At 43.9% G+C, this 20,833-nt stretch overlaps 1 protein-coding gene across 20 annotated transcripts in view; it reads right to left on the minus strand.

Annotated features, from left to right (window-relative positions):
* LOC139379081 (calcium/calmodulin-dependent protein kinase type II delta chain) overlaps nt 1-19,720 on the minus strand; it is a 94,435-nt gene extending 74,715 nt beyond the window's left edge. For 9 of the 20 annotated variants that reach the window (XM_071121865.1, XM_071121861.1, XM_071121854.1 and 6 more), the window contains exons 1-2: nt 19,189-19,497; nt 16,725-16,819 (exon numbers count right to left, since the gene is read on the minus strand). In XM_071121865.1, the coding sequence (XP_070977966.1) occupies nt 16,725-16,819; nt 19,189-19,250 (157 nt within the window). In that variant the 5' untranslated portion in view covers nt 19,251-19,497. Of the gene's footprint in view, nt 1-16,724; nt 16,820-19,188 lie in introns of all 20 variants that reach the window. The other 11 variants (XM_071121855.1, XM_071121864.1, XM_071121852.1 and 8 more) reach the window with 6 other exon arrangements.
* Nucleotides 19,721-20,833: the final 1,113 nt, after the last annotated feature.

Raw genomic sequence — 20,833 nt, forward strand, 5'->3', positions numbered from 1 at the left:
ACAAGGGAGTAATACTAGTCTTGCGTTGCCATGCCTTCAAAATAACATTGTTGAGAGAATTTTGTATTGCAAAAACAGTTTGAATTGTCCGGTGATTTTGATTGGATGTCACATTTCAAGAACCCTCCCCCACGCCCGTAGAAGGGTTGTTGTTGACTATGTTACTTTGAAGTGCTAGTTTTCAAGTGTGGCTGACAGCCTGCGATTTATATTGAAATTGGATTACGCTGGTAAAGTCAAATGTCACAACACATTCTAAACCGCTCTGGTGCCAAAGATCTTTTTCCTTGTCTCCATTCAACCACTTGGTTGCGCTATCTTGATGTAATTATTGTAAATTAAAAACACGGTCTGCAAATGCATTTGTAGATAACTGCCATGGAGGAGGGGGAAATTGCAGCTCCAGCTGTCAGTAAAAGGAGAGTGTTGGCTACTGGATAGGACTGGCCATTTTGAGAGAGGACATTAGGAAAAGATTCTCCAGTCCCTAGAGGGTTCAACTTTGAGGACAGAGATAATAGAAACATAATATTCTGTTTAATTTGAGTATAATGCAGAGGTGAAAGTAAGGCGGTGCGGTCTGGTAAGGCGATCCAGCAAAATAAGTAGTGGGGGTACGCCGTACTGGTAAAACATGAGCCTATCACAATAATTAAAACAAAATGTCAAGAAAAGTGGTATAATAGCCTACAGTTATAAGTACTGCATGTCAGCAACATGAAAAATGTGCCAATGAAGTGGTGGTAGACCGATAGCCTAAGCTCTGTGGTTCAACGAAAACACTTAATATTGATATGGCCAGAATGGGAGACTGTGTCCTCTTGCTGCGGTTCAGCTCATCTCTAAACAGAGAAATGCTGTGAACCCGTGTGCTGCAAACATTCGAAAATGATTTTGTCACCAGAAGTTGTTTTGTTGGCATGTTTAGTCCTCACTGTTGCTCCTACGGCACTAATCTGGTGAGCACCTTTGAAGCTCCGCGCCACTGATTTACACCTGGTTCTGACCCGTCGTTAGCCAATTTCCTCCATGGAACTTCCCCAGGCTTCCCAACAAGGCTAGTGTAACACTAACATACAGTAACACATGTTTGGCTGTTTTGGCTCTGTACTCCAGCACATGGGATTTGAAATGATACAATGACCAACTAGGAGGTTAAATTGTAGCCTGACCGTTTTAATTTGAGAGTATTTTCATCCATATTGATTGAACCGTTTAGAAATGACAGAACTTTTTGTATGTAGTCCACTGCAGTTTAGGGGACCATAAGTATTGGGGGAAAATACTGTGTATTAAAGTAGTCAGAAGTTCAGTATTTGGTCCCATATTCCCAGCACGCAATGATTACATCAAGCTTGTGACTCTATAAACTTGTTGGGTGTATTTGCTGTTTGTTTTGGTTTAGTTTCTGATTATTTTGTGGCCAATAGAAATTAAATTTAAAATAATGTTTTGTCATTTTGGAGTCACTTTTATTGTAAATAAGAATAGAATGTGTTTCTAAACACTTGTACATTAATGCTGTTAGCGTAATGGAGAGAGGTTAGCATGTCTTGGGGGTATGATTTTGGGCTCCCTAGTGGCACAGCAGTCTGAAGCACTGCATCTCAGTGCTACGGGCGTCACTACAGACCCTGGATCAATCAGGGCTGTATCACAACTGGCAGTGATTGGGAGTCCCATGGGGCGGCGCACAATTGGCCCAGCATCGTCCGGGTTAGGAGAAGGTTTGGTCAGGGTAAGCCGTCATTGTAAAATAATAATTTGTTCTTAATTGACTTGCCTCGTTAAATACAAATAAATTATATTTGTGAGTCTATAACTTTCTCTTTAAAAAAAAAAAAAGTATATTTTACCCCTTTTCTCCCCAATCAGTAGTGTCTACCGTCTTGTCTCATCGCTGCAACTCCCGTACGGACTCGGGAGAGACGAAGGTTGAAAGTCATGCGTCCACCGATACACAACACAACCAAGCCGCACAGCTTCTTGACACAACGCGCATCCAACCCAGAAGCCAGCTGGTACCAATGTGTCGGAGGAAACATCGTGCACCTGGCGACCTGGTTAGCGTGCACTGCCAGGTCCCGGCCCACCACAGGAGTCGCTAGTGCGCGATGAGACAAAGATATCCCTACCGGCCAAACCCTCCCTAACCCGGGCGACACTAGGCCAAATTGTGCATCGCCCCACGGACCTCCCGGTCGCGGCCGGCTGCGACAGAGCCTGGGCACGAACCCAGAGTCTCTGGAGCCTGGGCACGAACCCAGAGTCTCACAGCTAGCACTGCCTTAGACCACTGCACCACCCGGGAGGGCTGTACTCCTTTAACATACAAAGACTGTCTTTACACAGGAAGCCCAGTTATGGTATTTCACCTGATTATTGGGAAAATATCCAAATTGTGGCAAAATATCAGAATTGGGCTGCCTGCTGCCTGTGTAAATGCAGCCAAACAAACCCTCATCCCAATCTGCCCATGTCTGTCATTAGTCCAAACCACTTCCCTGGGGGCTTTTGACAGATTTATGAATGTGATTAGTACACTGGAGCAGGAATTAAAACAGTGTAATCCAGCCATCTGGGGTAGAGAGAACATGCAGAGTCAGCCTGTGACACTCTGGCAATTATGCTGAGACTAGAATTCATTGTGATTATACCAATGAAAATAAATCACCTCGTCTATGAAACAGCAATACAGGTAGGTTTGACCTCGGAGACCAGCCAACCAGGACAGCGGATGAAACGGAAGAGAATTTCGGTCTGTAATAAAGCACTTTTGTGGGGAAAAACTCATTCTGATTGGCTGATAGGCCCACCCATAGCTGCGCTCAATCCTAATCCATAGATTTAATTTATTTTGCTCCTTTGCACCCCATTATTTTTATTTCTACTTTGCACATTCTCCCATTGCAAATCTACCATTCCAGTGTTTTACTTGCTATATTGTATTTACTTTGCCACCACAGCCTTTTTTTGCCTTTACCTCCCTTATCTCACCTCATTTGCACACATCGTATATAGACTTGTTTATACTGTATTATTGACTGTATGTTTGTTTTACTCCATGTGTAACTCTGTGTTGTTGTATGTGTCGAACTGCTTTGCTTTATCTTGGCCAGGTCGCAATTGTAAATGAGAACTTGTTCTCAACTTGCCTATCTGGTTAAATAAAGGTGAAATAAAAAAAATAAAAAAATAGATTAGGGCCTCAAATTTAATTGACTGACTTCCTTATATGAACTAACTCAGTAAAATCATTGAAATAGTTTCATGTTGCCTTAATAGTTTTGTTCAGTATTAGATAAATGTGCACATTTTTTTCTAGTGTGGCCCTTATTCTAAAATGTTACATTTTTCCCATTGGAGTCCTCTGAAAATAAGTCATGTGAGTACTCCAACAGTCAAAGGAAAAATGCCCATCCCTATTACCCACATACGTATTTAATACAGACTCTTCAGACACAAAATCATATTTTGCTTCCTCGAAGAGATAACTAGATTCGTAGTAATGAGCGTCTAGATTGGAACGTCTGGCCCCGGAAACAAACCCCTAACACGGTGATAAGACAATGCAGTAGAAGGCAATACGTCTCAGTCTGCTATATGTCTGTAGAAGAAGTGGGTGACTCATTGCTAAAGCAGAGCCACAAAGCGATGTTGGCGAGGGGTAGAGGAACACACACACTCGTCTGGGATTGTAATGGGTTATTGTTATCATTAGGACAATGTGAGAGAGACCTTCACGCAGGGATCATATGCACACTATCTCCTTTGATTAATTCGTCTCAACTTGTCGTTGTGAACGAGTTTCAAAATTCAAAACGGTTTCCCTTTCATTTGACTGAGTGTGTCACCTACATAGGCACATTTGCATATAGGACATGCCAGAACAAGCTAATCAAAAGTGATATGAATCCCAATAGGCAGTGCATTAACGTGTGTGTACACACACTCTCTCTCTCTCTCCCCCATTGACGTCAAAGAACTGAGTCACCTTTAACCGGAGGTGGTTCATCTCAACAGCAGTGTGCATCACAACGTCAATTATCTCAAATTGCTTATGACTGTGATCTGCATAATTGCAAAAACTAATGAGTCTAATGAGAAACTTTTCCTCCATAATCTGAAAAGTCCAAACAGTGTTACAGTGAGTCATATGGTACCAGTGTTTCCCCTATATTCATTTTGTTAAATTGTTGGCACCGTACTTTTAAAATGCATAGTCGTAGCTAGCATTCAGGCTCATCTCTGACCACACAGAGAATTTGCATACAGGATAGAACCCTCATTCTCAGGAAATGGGAGACGGTGGGGCTACAGCGAACATAGCACTTCCCTCAAAAGGACCCAGTGTTTTTTTTTCTCCCCTCAGGACTAAAATCGATCATTCCAGTAGGATGGTGAGAGACGCGGCAGGTGCAGTGGCCCATCGTGTTGACTGGTGGTGGCACAGCATCTGAGGAAGACGCTAGTGGTCACATGGTGAGATTCTTTGCCAGGAGGCTCAAAAGTAGAGTACAGAAAACAATAGCTTAGAAATAAAATAGACCTCTATAGAAAATCTCCTGAAAATAACCAAACAGCTTCTTCTGCAATAAAATCTAAGAAATCTAAGTAGGTTAGAGGTTGGCAGTTACACCAAGGAGACCTTTTTCAAAGGCTAATTCAAGTGACCTACATCTCGTTGTCATAAGCATGCTACAACATTGGTATTCCTTTTTAGGAAACCTACTGGAAAACAGAAATCGCTAGCTGGCTTCTAGATGTTCTGGAATCCTGGGTTGAGTGAGTTCAGTTTCTCCGCATGGCCTGAGAGTTTAGCTCGACCAGCTAGCAGCCATCTGTTCCTTGAAATCTCCCCCAGTCATCACACACTAATTAGCTCAGGGAAAAATACAGGTAAAAAAAAAAGAAAGTTCCCTAACAGAGAGCCAGCAACTAAATGAGGGAGGAGACCGTTTTTAAGAAGCCAGAAACTGCATTTACATTTAACAAGTGTGTTTTTTAAGTGATAAACACATGGAAGCCAAACAGGCAAGTTGTATATCGTTATCAAATATACCGTAGGTCCATTTCTCAATGCTCAACATCCAGGCGAGACTCTAGGTTCTACTTATTACAGTAAGACTTCAGACACTATGAAAGCTTAAAACCAAGTTTATTCTTCCCAAAGGAGCTGAACCAACAAAAACATATTTACAACAGTGGTGGTATATGTACCCCACTTTGGGTCGAGTCTCCTCCTTCTCGCTAAACTTTGTATATTCATTGCTAGGCAGGAAACGAGACGGGCAATAAACTGTTCCTTCTCCCTTAACGTGACCTGACCTCGACCCCCTTCATCACTAATCCATGACTCCCCTTATCAATGCCCGTCACATGTGATCGTTTTCCCTACACTCAGTACATTCCAAGCTTAATTGCCTCCACCATATACCTTCCTCCTACAGATAACCATTAACTTCTGGTCTAAACCCTCTAAACCATGACTCAATATTTCAATAGGATACCTGATAATTAACCTTATTTCAGGTTTAGGAGTCAGGACCCAGAATTCATCACTAGAAAGCCGATGGGGACATTGTAAGCAACGCTGACCTCAACAGCTTTCGGACTGAACTTGGCAGGACATGTCGTCTAAAAGGTAAACAAACTAAAGCCATCTAAAATTCCCAAGAGAGCATGCATTCCAGCTGTGGTGTGTGTTTACACCATTTCTAAATATATCAATCTGAGAATGTCTGAATACAGCACATTACTTAGGCTGCGTTTACACAGGCAGCCCAACTCTGATCTTCTGCCCAATTATGGGCAAAGGATCTGATCGGTCAAAAGACCAAATAGTGTCAAAAGATCAGAATTGGGCTGCCTGTGTAAACGCAGCCTTAGATTAGGCTTTGAACAGCATTGGGAAGTGGTCAAGGTTGGTGGAGCAGTTGCTCACGGCAAGAGCAGATAGCAGTGGTTAAGGCTAAGGTAACCACAGGTGGCTAACCATAGCCACCAGAGAGTACCTGGTGGAGAGCCTATAATGATTGGCGGCCCTGACTCATGGAGCAGGAATGTGAGGAGGACAGTGGTCCAACAGTACGGGTGAGGAGATTTACACTACGGCAAGATAAAAAATAAATACCAGAGGGTTGACTTTATTTATTTAACTGGGCAAGTCAGTTAAAGTCAATAAGAACAAATTCTTATTTACAATGACGGCCTACTCCGGCCTAACCCGGACGATGCTGGGCCAATTGTGTGCCGCCCTATGGACTCCCAATCACAGCCAGCTGTGATACAGGTACTATAGTGACGCCTACACAGATCCTAACAAACGTCTCATCTCGGTTTGGTGACAGAATGACGGTACTTTACTCCTCTAGTCTCACACCTAGTCAAGATGGAGGGAGAGAGAGCTCCTCTAGTCAGACAACAGTCAAGATGGAGGGGGAGAGAGAGAGAGAGAGAGAGAGAGATCCTCTAGTCAGGCACCCAGTCAAGGTGGAAGGAGAGAGAGCTCCTCTAGTCAGACAACAGTCGAGATGGAGGGAGGGAGAGCTCCTCTAGTCAGACAACAGTCAAGATGGAGGGAGAGAGAGAGAGAGAGAGAGAGAGCTCCTCTAGTCAGGCACCCAGTCAAGATGGAGGGAGGGAGAGCTCCTCTAGTCAGACAACTAGTCAAGATGGAGAGAGAGAACAAGCCATCACCAGCATCAAGCCTGCTCTCAATTTCCCTGACACTGCATTGGCTGGGTCGCATACAGTAGCAATGGGTCACAAACTGTTCTGTCGCTCGAAGAATAGCTTTTACAGCTACATTATGTCTGTGGACTCTCTAGGTGAATCATGCATCGTTAAAAACACCCTTAATTAGCCTCAGTGTGAACGGTTAATTACCAAGGGAGAGCATGAGGGGTAGCCTAGTGGTTAGAGCGTTGGACTAGTAACCGGAAGGTTGCAAGTTCAAACCCCCGAGCTGACAAGGTATAAAGGTCAAATAAATAAATAAAAAAATGGAGGTGGCTGGTTTACCACATCCGGGTCATTACTGATGGAGTGGTGCCTGAACATTGACCCTGAAGTTTGTATGAGAGGAACTGATTCCCGGCTCATTAAAGCTCTGGCGTGACAATGTGGCTGATGAACAGAAGAGACGTCATATGAGAGATACAAAATGCTACATTGGATGTACATGTATTTACCATATCATATGGAGACAGAAACATAAACCTTTTATCTTGTCATAAGTAGACACAATTGCAAATTATGAAATCCCTCCAATAGAAAAAAAAACAATTTATTTACGAATTTAACTTTAAGTAAATGAGTTGAGATTTCACTGAACAACAAAAGAACAGGGAATATTGAATGATCCTCAATGATCCATCGCATCTCCCAAAAACGTTTTCAACATACGTAAAATGATAGTCTAGAAACTAAAGCTTTGGTTGTCTTCCTCTCAGGTTTCCGTGTCTTCTCCCTGGACCTCATCAATGTCCACCTCTTGAACGTCAGACTCTGAGGCCTCATCTTCACTGTCCAACCTTGTTGAGGATAGCTCGTTGTCAGGCTGGTTTGAATGATGTCTGTGAGTATAACAGAACTCATACGGCAGGTGACAACCTGAGAAAAATCCAACCAGGATGTGGGAAATCTGAGGCTTAAACTCAGCCCCTATTGTAGATACAGTGGGATATTGGTTATGTTGCACTTCCTAAGGCTTCCACTAGATGTCAACCGTCTTTAGAAACTGGTTTGAGGATTCTACTATAGAGGGGCTCATGAGAGCTGTTTGAGTAAGTGGTCTGGCAGAGTGCCTTGGGCTTTTGACGCGCGGTGGGCTTTTTTGGGGGCTTTTGACGCGGGTTAGCTCTCGTTCCATTGCTTTTCTACAGACAAAGGAATTCTCCGGTTGGAACATTATTGAACATTTATGTTAAAAACATCCTAAAGATTGATTCTATACTTAGTTTGACAAGTTTCTACGGGCTGTAACGGAACTTTTTAAACTTTTCGTCCGACGTTCTGCGCAACCTGAACGCGCTTTTGGATTTGTTTACCAAACGCCCTAACAAAAGAAGATATTTGGACATTACTAATTACATTATTGAACAAATCAAACATTTATGGTGGAACTGGGATTCCTGGGAGTGCATTCTGAAGAAGATCAAAGGTAAGTGAATATTTATAAAGCTATTTCTGACTAATGTTGACTACCAAATATGGCGGACATCTTTTTGGCTACTTTGTTGTCTGAACGCTGTACTCAGATTATTGCATGGTTTGCTTTTTCCGTAAAGTTTTTTAAAAATCTGACACAGCGGTTGCATTAAGGAGAAGTATCCCACTAATTCCATGTGTAATACTTGTATTCTCATCAACATTTATGTTGAGTATTTCTGTAACTTGATGTGGCTCTCTGCAAAATCAATGCATGTTTTAGAACTACTGAATGTAACGCGCCAATGTAAAATTAGATTTTTTTATATAAATGTGCACTTTAGCGAACAAAACAGACATGTATTGTGTAACATGAAGTCCTATGAGTGTCATCTGATGAGGATCATCAAAGGTTAGTGATTAATTTTATCTCTATTTGTGCTTTTTGTGACTCCTCTCTTGGCTGGAAAAATGGCTGGATTTTTCTGAGACTTGGTGGTGACCTAACAATCGTTTGTGGTGCTTTCGCTGTAAAGCATTTTTTAAATCAGACACTGTGGCTGGATTAACGAGAATTTTATCTTTAAAATGGTGTAAGATACTTGTATGCTTGAGGAACTTTAATTGTGAGATTTTTGTTGTTTTGAATTTGGCGCCCTGCACTTTCACTTGCTGTTGGCGAGGTGGGTCCCACGTATCTCAGAGGTTAACTACGCCATCTAATTCCCTGCTCAGCAAGGAGGGGGTCACTGACTGCCTGGCCATGTGCCCTCTTCACACAGACACATCACATATGTGGCTGTGTGGAATAAAAATGCATGGCCTGGTCAGGGACAAACCCAGTGCAGCTGGGGTTAACTCCTTCCACCTCACCAGAGACAGCTAGAATAACAGTCCCATGAATACATTCATTCAGATGAGGAAGGTAGTGTATTCTAAGGTGGGGGAGGAGTGAAAGAGAACAGATATGTTCTGCTTGTATTTGGGAGCGTGTAGGACAGACTCGGCTTGGAACATAAGCTAGACTAAAGCACCTGACACTTGCAAGACTGTGTAGCACGTTGTGGAAGAATGACATGGCGATTGAGAGGATGACTGGTGTCGAGAGGGGATATTCGCAGTGTATATCATACATCTATACGAGTCTACAGGTAGTTCCTGGCGCTCACCTCACCACAGAAGACATTTACATATAACCTCTCTCCCAGCACTCCTAAGGACAGCAAAAGACACCAAGGGTCAGAGGTCAAGGTAATGAAAAAAATTATGATTCCTCTAAAGTTTCCATTCCGTTAGATATCAGAGAGAAAGACAGACACATAACCATAGAAGGCCCGGTGAAGGGTGCCATCGTTCATTAAGAGTGGGAGAGCACCTCTGGGCTCCTGTGGAGTGGCCCCTCTGTCCCTCTCCCAGACAAAGAGGCTCTAATTAAGGGAGCCCCCGTCCCCCCTGACTCCCCACTGAGCCTACTGGCCTACTTGCCTAAATGAGGATTTAGACTGAAGCCCCGGGGAAAGCTCACATTTATGGAAATAGACACAGATTCATCAGGGACGACAGGCTTTGCTTACATAGATTGGATCTGGGGTTCGGTTCAATGTGATATAACATGTGTGTGTGTGTTCGTATTGGTGTGTGTTTGCACAAATGCAAATCAAAACATCTTACACATGGTACGAGCTGAATTATTTTGCATTCATTCATGAACTGAAAATCCCTCCTCCCAAGTCCCCTCTGGTAAATTTTTTTTTAAAAACAGAACAGGAATTCTGAATCAACTTTGATTTTCTACTGTTTTTTTCTGTATATTATATGAGTGCTGCTACACCTGGCTATGCTATAGTGAAACGTTGGCAGAGCTAGCTACCGCTCCTGGGGGAGTTCACGTCAGGTCTGAAAATAAACTGAGCACACACAGAAAATTTTGACGCAAACAGGGCTGTTTTAGTCAACTGGAAAATGAGCTTGGAAACAGGCAAAGGAGAGAAAAGAACAGAACAGTTTTTGTTTTTTTAAACCCTCGCTTGCCCTGACACATGATCAGTCAGTTTGTTTTAGTATTAGCGGTGATGGGATAGAGTATATCTGATAGACTGATGTGTTTAGGGCTGGGAAACAAGCGCTTGTTCACGGTTATCATTCACAAGGAGAAGAGACACTGTAACTAATTCATATTGATGACGGTTCCCTCTTTAGATTCAAGCGATCGATAACTTATCCATCCCCTTGGCGACAAACAAAGCATTTCATGGTTTTATCTAAATGACGAACAAGTAAATCAAAGACCTGCCACTTCAAAAAAATATATAATAATAATAATAAATATATATATATATATATATATATATATATTTAAGACAAAACATATGGATTTCATGACAAACAAAGACAGATGCATATGGTCTTTCCTGAAAGCACAGGAGACTGCGGCTGAAACCCTTCCTAGAGACGCCAGCCCCGTGGTGAGACCAGATTCCATCTCTGGGATTTTCAAATGGGTCAAATAAAACAGGTGTAAGACCTGAGTGAAATGCTTACTTACAAGCCCTTAACCAACAATGCAGTTAAGAAAATACAAAAAAAGGAGAAACAAGAATAACAAATAATTAAAGAGCAGCAGTGAATAACAAATAGTAGGGCTGTATACAGGGAGACCAGTACAGAGTCAATGTGTCAATCTGCGGGGGAACTGGTGTCGAGGTAATTGAGATAATTATGTACATGCAGATAGGGTTGTTAAAGTGGCTATGCATAGATAATAACAGAGGGTAGTAGCAGCGTGAGAGGGGGGGGGGGGGGGGGGGGGGGTTGCACAAATAGTCTGGGTAGCTATTTGATTAGCTGTTCAGGAATCTTATGGCTTGGGGGTAGAAGCTGTTTAGAAGCCTCTTGGACCTAGACTTGGTTCTCCGGTAGCACTTGCCATGCAGTAGCAGAGAGAACAGTCCATGATGAGGGTGGCTGGAGTCTTTGACAATTTTTAGGGCCTTCCTCTGACACAGCCTGGTTTAGAGGTCCTGGATGGCAGGAAGCTTGGCCCCAATGATGTACTGGGCTGTACGCACTACCCTCTGTAGTGCCTTGCGGTCGGAGGCCAAGCAGTTGCCATACCAGGTAGTGATGCAACCTGTCAGGATGCTCTCGATGGTGCAGCTGTAGAACCTTTTGAGGATCTGAGGACCCATGACAAATCTTTTCAGTATCCTGGGGGGAAATAGGTTGTCGTGCCCTCTTCACGACTGTCTTGGTGTGCTTGGACCATGTTAGTTTGTTGGTGATGTGGACACCAAGGAACTTGAAGCTCTCAACCTGCTCCACTACAACCCCGTCAATGAGAATGGGGGCATGCTCAGTCCTCCTTTTCCTGTAGTCCACAATCATCTCCTTTGTCTTGATCACGTTGAGGGAGAGGTTGTTGTCCTGGCACCACACAGCCAGGTCTCTGATCTCCTCCCTATAGGCTGTCTCATCGTTGTCAGTGATCAGTCCGACAACTGTTGTGTCATCAGCAAACTTAATGATGGTGTTGGAGTTGTGCCTGGCTGTGTAATCATGAGTGAACAGGGAGTACAGGAGGGGACTGAGTACGCACCCCTGAGGGGACCCCATGTTGAGGATCAGCATGGCGGATGTGTTGTTACCTACCCTTACCACCTGGGGGCGGCCCGTCAGGAAGTCTAGGATCCAGTTGCAGAGGGATGTGTTTAGTCCCAGGATCCTTAACTTAATGGTGAGATTTGAGGGCACTATGCTGTTGAACGCTGAGCTGTAGTCAATGAATAGCATTCTCACATAGGTGTTCCTTTTGTCCTGGTGTGAAAGGGCAGTGTGGAGTGCAATTGAGATTATTATGTTTGTTTTAGCAATTTCCCTTCGACACACCGGCTAATAACATGTTCGGATGCACGTGTGGCCAAGGCGTAGTGAGTGTGACTTCCTGTCGTCATGTATCCTTCATGCTGTTCTGGTCTCTTCCCCCACAACTGTTCTTGTCACCGTTTGGCAGAAATGGAATGAAAATAACAAGAACCTGGACTATATTTAGCGATTCGTCGATGCGACCCAATTCAGGCTACAAATAAATATATTTGATTGATTGATTGATTGATTGGGTCATTAATTGAACATTGTGCAGCCAAATATAAAAATAGCTTTGCTAAGGATCTATGAATATTTAGCTCATTCTGATAGTTCATCACTGACAGACACCATCTCCCTCGATCCAGCTCTTCCTCCTCTCCCTCCCTCCCTTGGTTTCTGTTGTTTAAATGAGATATTTTTAGCCTGCCCGTGAAACGCTCAGTCGGGGGGGGGGGACGACGACGGGGGACGACGACGACTGCCAATACACAAACGTACTCCTAACGCCATACCAATCGTTACATCTTTTCATTCCTCTGGTGTTCTAGAACTGCTCGGGGAATGCTCCAGCTTAGTAAAATATCCAGTGTGCTGATTGGCTCTGTCATGTAAAGCATTGAACTTCAGACACACACTATTCCGTAAGATGAGAGCTAAATGGACTGAGGGCTTTGCTCTTACACAAATACAGATTTACAGGAAATAAAACTAAAAACACGAAACACTGTTTGTGACTCAACCCCCCCGTCCGTGAGTGTGAGAAGAGAGCAAAGTGAGAGAGAGAGAGAGAGAGAGAGAGAGAGAGAGAGAGAGAGAGAGAGAGAGAGAGAGAGAGAGAGAGAGAGAGAGAGAGAGAGAGAGAGAGAGAGAGAGAGAGAGAGAGAGAGAGAGAGAGAGAGAGAGAGAGAGAGAGAGAGAGAGAGAGAGAGAGAGAGAGAGAGAGAGAGAGCGAGCGAGCGAGAGAGAGAGAGCGTAAGAGTGTAAGAGAGACCGAGGAGTGCAAGAGAGAAAAAGGAGAGAAGAGCAACAGACATAAAGAAGAGAGCGAGAGAGATGGAGAAAAAGAGAGACATACTTAAATACCTCACAGGAGGTATACATGGAACGGAGTGAGAGAAAAAAAATCCCTCACACCTTGGGGAACATTACAGCACAGTGAGTGCCCCAGATCCCCATATTAGACAGAGCTTTGGGGTGATTGAGTCATCTGTATTCATGCTGGTGTGAACATTCCCAGACACCTGGAATCGAACCAAGGTCTGTAGTGACACCTCTAGCGCAGACGCAGTGCCTTAGACCGCTGCGCCCCTTGGGAGCCCCCGATTAACCCATAATGTCTGTGTGGGTCTACACCCCTCTCATTAGCAGACAATGAGCCTGACAGAGCCTGGTAGGATAGCCACAACTTTATGACATTCAGTTGGCTTCAAAAACACATCCTTCCTCATCTAACCACAAAGCAAGAGGCACAAAAACCTATACATGCTAAATGCTAACCAATTTATAGAAGGGGGAAGTCACCAAAGAAGAAGTGCAACAAGTCAAAAACACTCCCAAAGCCCATGCATTGACATAAGTGTGTGAGGAGATATAGGTCTGCACCTTCAACACACCTCCACACGGCGAGCCAAAAGGAGTGTGGGTTACCAGGGAGGGTCTATTCCCTAAGGAGTCCCACTATCGCACGAGACTCTGAATTTAGCCTCCCGTCTATCAGAAGTCACACGACCCACTTTGGGAATCCCCAGCGCAAAGAGTAACCTTGAATGTCCGAACTGTAACTCCTTCCCTCAAACATAAAGTAAGACGGCTGTTATTAGATCAGTGCCCTGCTCGTGGTGGACACAGAGAAAGGAACACACACACATTTAGGGACAGACTGATTTGCTAACACATGATCTAACTAAGTCAATACAGAGCAGTGAACCAAAAACCAATCCACTGTCTACATTTCTGTGCTTTGATAAGGCTTAAATAACACCCTATAGGGGTATAGATAAAGATCACCCAATTGACAACAATCTACAGGTTGGCAGAAGTATATCACCCTGCATCCCACAGCTGGGCCGTGTCATAGCTAAATTCCCAACCTGGCCCCATTCCATCATGGCCACCTAATAATTAATCTCATTCCTAATTGGGAAAATCCTGTATCACTCCTCACCTCGATAGATGATATGAGGTGAGCGTGTGGTGAGCGTCCAGGCACAAAAATGTTTGCTGTGCTATGTGGGTGCTACACATTGCTAGTGGATGAGGTGAGTTTAAGGGGTTGGGTGAAATGCAGAAGACACATTTCGGTTGAATGCATTCAGTTGAGCAACTGACTAGGTATCCCCCTTTCTACTTACTATGTTCCTCCAGTCCTGCCCCTGGTATCTGACTGACACACAGACCTGGGGTTTCCCTCCTCCAAGGTCACCTTCAGCTGAGGAAGGGAGAGATCTCTCTGCTAGCACTATTCTTTCCTATCTCTCCTCCTCATCTCGCCCCACTCGCTTTATATCTCTTAAATTCATTCCATTTCTGTCTTTCACAAATTCTTGCACATCAACTCACTTTCCCTCACCCATCTCTCCTCCCATTCCAATTTATTTCACTCACTCTATCTCCCCGCTCTTTTTGCCTCTTTCATCTTCTCTCGGGTAGGGGCCGGGCGTGGCTCAGTGGAGCCAATCAGTCAAGCCAATCCTAGAATGGGATCAATCATGGAAAAAAAACACCAATACACTTTCTCAACCCTCTCTGGGCCACCCTCTATTCAACACCTCAGCAATCTAATCTCTCTTTACTCTCTGTACCATAAAGGGGATTGTGTAAGGAATTGGGTACAGCTTCCTCTCTCCAGCTATATTCTCTATCCAGTTATTCATGTTCTGTTCTAGACTTAGCTCCTGTCTGTGATACAATTACATTCCCTCCCTCCCTCCCGTCATTTAGCCCCAATCATCCCTCCCTCCCTCCCGTCATCTAGCCCCAATCATCCCTCCCTCCCTCCCGTCATCTAACCCCAATCATCCCTCCCTCCCTCCCGTCATCTAACCCCAATCATCCCTCCCTCCCTCCCGTCATCTAACCCCAATCATCCCTCCCTCCCTCCCGTCATCTAACCCCAATCATCCCTCCCTCCCTCCCGTCATCTAACCCCAATCATCCCTCCCTCCCTCCCGTCATCTAACCCCACTCATCCCTCCCTCCCTCCCGTCATCTAACCCCAATCATCCCTCCCTCCCTCCCGTCATCTAACCCCAATCATCCCTCCCTCCCTCCCGTCATCTAACCCCAATCATCCCTCCCTCCCGTCATCTAACCCCAATCATCCCTCCCTCCCGTCATCTAACCCCAATCATCCCTCCCTCCCGTCATCCCAATCATCCCTCCCTCCCGTCATTTAGTCCTAATCATCCCTCCCTCCCGTCATTTAGTCCTAATCATCCCTTCCTCCCGTCATTTAGTCCTAATCATCCCTCCCTCCCGTCATTTAGTCCTAATCATCCCTCCCTCCCGTCATTTAGTCCTAATCATCCCTCCCTCCTGTCTCTTCGTCCTTACTTGTCTGTGTGTGTCTGTCTGTCCGTCAGCAGCCCATTAAGGTTTCTGGAGGGATAATCAGCAGCGCCATACAGACAACGGGAGCCCCGGCCCACGCACCAACCCAACCCGCTCCCCACAGCTGCCTCAGAAAGAAGGAGAGAGAATAAGGGAAAAAAAACAGACACAAGCTACTTCCTGGACAGGCAGTCCAGTCTACAAAAGCAAGACTTTGTATAGTAGCACCAGGATATAGACCCAAAGGTCTTGAAGAATGCATTATTTTTACTACTGGCAGTATCCCTTCAGTTACCCCATAGTGGCTGTGGTTGTGACACAGAAGACTACACTGTGACTCATATCAGAAGTCAAAGCAGGTTAACTGATACCAGTATGAGAGTCATAACCTTGCTTGGTGTTTTCATCCCTCGCCACAAGGGGCACTAATGATATAAAATGAAAGAAGAACTGTAAAGACAGTTGGACATAACCCTGAGCGAGACTTCCCCAGACGTGGTTTGCCTTACCACATCCAACTACAGAAATTACTCATGTTCATACAGCTACGACTGTACATTGTCCACTAAAAAAGTAAGCAGGAGTGAAATGTGGGGAAGTTGGAGGGCAGGTCACTTGGTTAAAAAGTGCATGAAGTCCAAAAATCAAGGAAATGTTGGGGAGATTTTTCCTGTCATTGACTGGTAGACTAAGACATGTGACTGCTCAACATTGCAACACAAACCAGAACCACATTCAGCATTCCTCTGGGTAGCGTCATTTTATCTGCTATTTACTGACAATTATGTGATGATAATGGGTGCTTCTCTACAACTGCATCACAGGAGGTTGGTGGCACCTTAATTGGGGAGGACGGGCACGTGGTAATGGCTGGAGCGGAATGGTATCAAATACATCAAACACGGGGTTTCCATGGTTTCTATGTGTTTGATACCATTCACTCCGTTCCAGACATTATTATGAGCCGTCCTCCCCTCAGCAGCCTCCTGTGAACTGCATACTAATGTAATTGCCATATTACCATGTAATGCGAAGAAAAACGCCAGGTAAAAACTTACAACCATCCCCTTTTTGTTTCTCACTGGAAACTTTTGACAGGGAGCTTTGGGGTATTCAGTCGTTTTCAACAACAACTGCCAAGACATGGTAAAGACACCTACCCCGAGCAGATAGCTTCTTAGTGTTGATGATTTTGGCAGCATACTCCTGTCCGCTGGAGATCCTCATACATCTTTTCACTATGGAGAAAGCTCCCCTTTAGGACACACAAAGACGGTGATGAGTAGACGATCAAACTGACATGGAGAGCAATAGTGATGGCGTCTCTGTGTCGACACTAATTTCGCCATGGTTCGTTTTTGGAGGGTTTTTGAACAAATGCCGAAAATAAGGTCTGGTAAACACAGGCTTTGGAGATGTTATACATTTTGTTCCATCGAAAACCCCTTTCCTTTCTCTATAGAGTGGTGAGGAGGAATCTATCGTGTCTGGAAGGGACTTCACCATACATTTTCTGGATTCATGTGCACCCAGCTATATCCTCTCCCAGATTTGTTTTCCCTGACTAAATTTGCTGGCTAGTTGAACTATGCTATTTTTTGTCCACATTGTCAAACTTCATAAATACTGCACCCTCAACTTCAAAACTCCTTTTCTAGTTATACAATCACATAACTAATACATTTGCTTTGTATTATGTATTGTTTTGTTGAATAGTCATGACCGGTTCGAGCTATCTGTTCGAGTCGTAAGACAACAGTGGCAAATTTTATAATTTCCGGGTTTTAGGACTGCAAGCTATATATGGCAAGATAGCGAGCTCTGTTAAGCGCTAGCTTGTAGTCCTAACACTCAGAAATAAGACATGTCAGGTTTGTTCAGCCATTCCTAATGAATAGGGAATGAATAGGGTTTTGGAATAAACGCCAAAAATAAGGTCAGATGTTAACACAGGCTTAGGAGATCTCATACTTTCTGTTCTATGAGATAATATCAGTTAGTTAACATGACCTTTATGAATTATGAAGTCTTTATGTGCTTTTTATCATTACATCAATTCTTCAACATTCACAAAAAGTGTCGTTACCCAAGAAGGCAAAGGTAACTGAACTAAATGACTATCGCCCCATGGCACTCACTTATGTCATCATGAAGTGCTTTGAGAGGCTAGTCAAGGATCATATCACCTCCACCTTAACTGTCACCCTAGACCCACTTCAAATTTACCTACCGCCCCAATGGGTCCACAGACGATGCAATCGCCATCACACTGCCCTATCCATCTGGACAAGAGGAATACCTATGTACGAATGCTGTTCATTGACTATAGCCCAGCATTCTACACCATAGTACCCTCCAAGCTCATCATTAAGCTCGAGACCCTGGGTCTCAACCCCGCCCTGTGCAATTGGGTCCTGGACTTACTGACGGGCCACCTCCAGGTGGTGAAGGTAGGAAACAGCTCCACGTCACTGATCCTCAACACTGGGCCCCCACAAGGGTGTGTGCCAATACAATTTTATTTGAAGATTATTATTGAACAAAAATGTATAAAATCTCCTTAGCCTGTGTTTGCCACAGACCTTGTTTTCAACGTTTATCCTAAAATGCCTTTTATTTTCCCCATAGGCTTTGTCCAACGAACCATGTATTTGACCTGATCCATAAAACTCCAAAGAAATAGGGATATACTGAAAATATGCATCTATATTTCGTTTATTTGCGTCAATGGTGTACACAATAATTCAAGTTTTGGTAGTCAAACTCAGATGGAGATGGCTGTGAGAGGCCCATGCTCGGTGGACCACTGTGGAGAGTAGGCCTAGGCTAGAAGATACAACCTCACGCTGGAAAAAGCACTGAAGACCGCGTAAGTGCAAGTGACCTAATTGTCCCCAACCCCGCAAAGCCGCCCGTGCTTTCCTGGTAAAGTAGGGCAAGCTACAGTCAGTAATGTCAAGGGATTCTTCTCAGTCACCCAGGGTTAGCGCTGCTTTTAAAAACATTTAACGCGATAACCTTTCGCTCTGCCATGCTTTAAAACCCATCACTCATATCGATGCGTTTACATTGTTGCTAAAACTATGGCATTTATTATTTTGTTTATGGTTATAAATAGACCTAATGAAACCATGTCGGAATGGGCATGTGCGCTGGCCGCTTGGCAATAGCAATCAGTGGATCAATAAATCACATTTATGTCAATTTCATTTTGCTGTGAGCAAGGAATGACATCACAGCTGGGAAAACAAGGGATTTCTCCATAAATGTAGACACTACCATTTACGACAGCTCACCACTAGGAAATTACCGCCCCAATACAGTTGTTGTTCCACTAAAAGGGCGGTGACTTGTTAGACGAAAATGTCAAGAGCGATTGAAATACTACGTAAACATTCAGTAAAGATATCAAAACAAACGCAACGACGGTTTTGGAAAGAAAAGTTAGGAAATATACATTTTGAAGACCAAACGTACGGTTTGAATACAACGGGTACGGTTTCTGTGCACCACACACAGGTAACAGGTAATCAAGAATAACCACCCGTTTAGAGCACCAGTAGCTAAACATAATCCAATGCAGATATGTATTGGAGAGAAATAACAAAAACATTGAATACTTACTTTCCCAGCTCTTCGTAGAGATTAAACTCGTCGGTAAATCTGGTACAGGTTGTCAAAGCCATGGCAAACCACGCGTGCAGAGGAGAGGGAAGACTGTCTCTTTCGGTCGGGACTTTAAACCTCAGTCTCCAACGTTTCAAAGTGATACCTGTCTCCTCCGAAACGATAAAACAAAATAACAGAATAAAATGAACTGCAAATCTTCTTTTTACTTTTCCTGGTCAGTTTCCGAAACCAGGAATTGTTCTTGGCACGGAGTTCACGGGTTATCAAGGACGTCGATACTCCGGGTCGCGTTCCCCTGCGCAGAAGTTACATGAATTAACCAATGGTTGCGTTTGACATCATCGACTGGGTCATCGACTAGCAGATGACTATTACATATGATGTGGTTAGTTAAAGTTAAAATACCTATCCAGACGTTGTAAGGTTTGGCATACGTCAGCAACGCTTGGGCAGAGGAACGCGTCCCTTCTATTATCTGTGCCTGCCTACACTTCGCTTTGAGTGCGATACTTTTTCTATCGAGCGCTTCCTGATTTTGAAAACTGTGGAGTACAACGTCTCCCCCTAGTTGTAACCACGGACCCTTTACAGTCAATGTCACGGACCCTCACTGTGAAGAGGCCAACATTTATCAACGACTGTAGCCGAGGGATCATCAACAAAATTCAGCCGCGGGCCTATTTTTCTTAAGTGGATGGTCAGGGGTCGGAACATAATTACAAATAATTTGTAGACTGCAAATTGGCCTCATGAAGCCCAAACGGATATAATATTTAACTAAAACAATAATTTCAGACCTTACTGCCTTCTTCTATATGATCACATATCTCTTAAGTGTGGGAATACTTTGGAACATAGTGTTTCCCAAATTAAAATCATCACTTGGAGCTGATTTGCTGGTGTTTTAGTATTTAATGTCCCCCCCAATAAAAGAAAATCTGAATAGAGCACAGTAATCTGGGTAGCAGGCAAGCGGCGCATTACAATATTTTTTCAGATCAGAAAACTTAGAAATAAAATCATCCCTGCTGTAGCCTATAGTGCATTCAGAAAGCATTTAGACCACTTCCCCTTTGTCCACATCTTGTTACGTTACAGCCTTCTAAAATGGATCAAATATTTTTTTTTTAGCAGAGTACAAAGAGATCCTTAAAGAAAACCTGCTCCAGAGTGCTCAGGACCTCAGACTGGGGCGAAGTTTCACCTTCCAACAGGACAACGACCCTAATCACACAGCCAAGACAATGCAGGAGTGGCTTCGGAACATGTCTCTGAATGTCCTTGAGTGGCCCAGCCAGAGCCCGGACTTGAACCCAAATTGAACATCTCTGGAGAGACCGGAAAAAAGCTGCGCAGCAATGCTCCCCATTCAACCTGACAGAGCTTGAGAGGATCTGCAGAGAGGAATGGGAGAAACTCCCCAAATGCAGGTGTTCCAAGCTTGTAGCGTCATAACCAAGAAGACTTGAGACTGTAATTGCTGCCGAAGGTGCTTCAACAAAGTACTGGGAAAAGGGTCTGAATACTTAAGTAAATGTGATATTTTAGTACATTTTGTCAAATAATATAGCAAAAATGTCCAAAAACCTGTTTCTGCTTTGTCATTATGGGATATTGTGTGTCGATTGATGAGGAAAGA

Source organism: Oncorhynchus clarkii, chromosome 21 (assembly GCF_045791955.1).
Source record: "Oncorhynchus clarkii lewisi isolate Uvic-CL-2024 chromosome 21, UVic_Ocla_1.0, whole genome shotgun sequence".
Classification (NCBI taxonomy): Eukaryota; Metazoa; Chordata; class Actinopteri; order Salmoniformes; family Salmonidae; genus Oncorhynchus; species Oncorhynchus clarkii.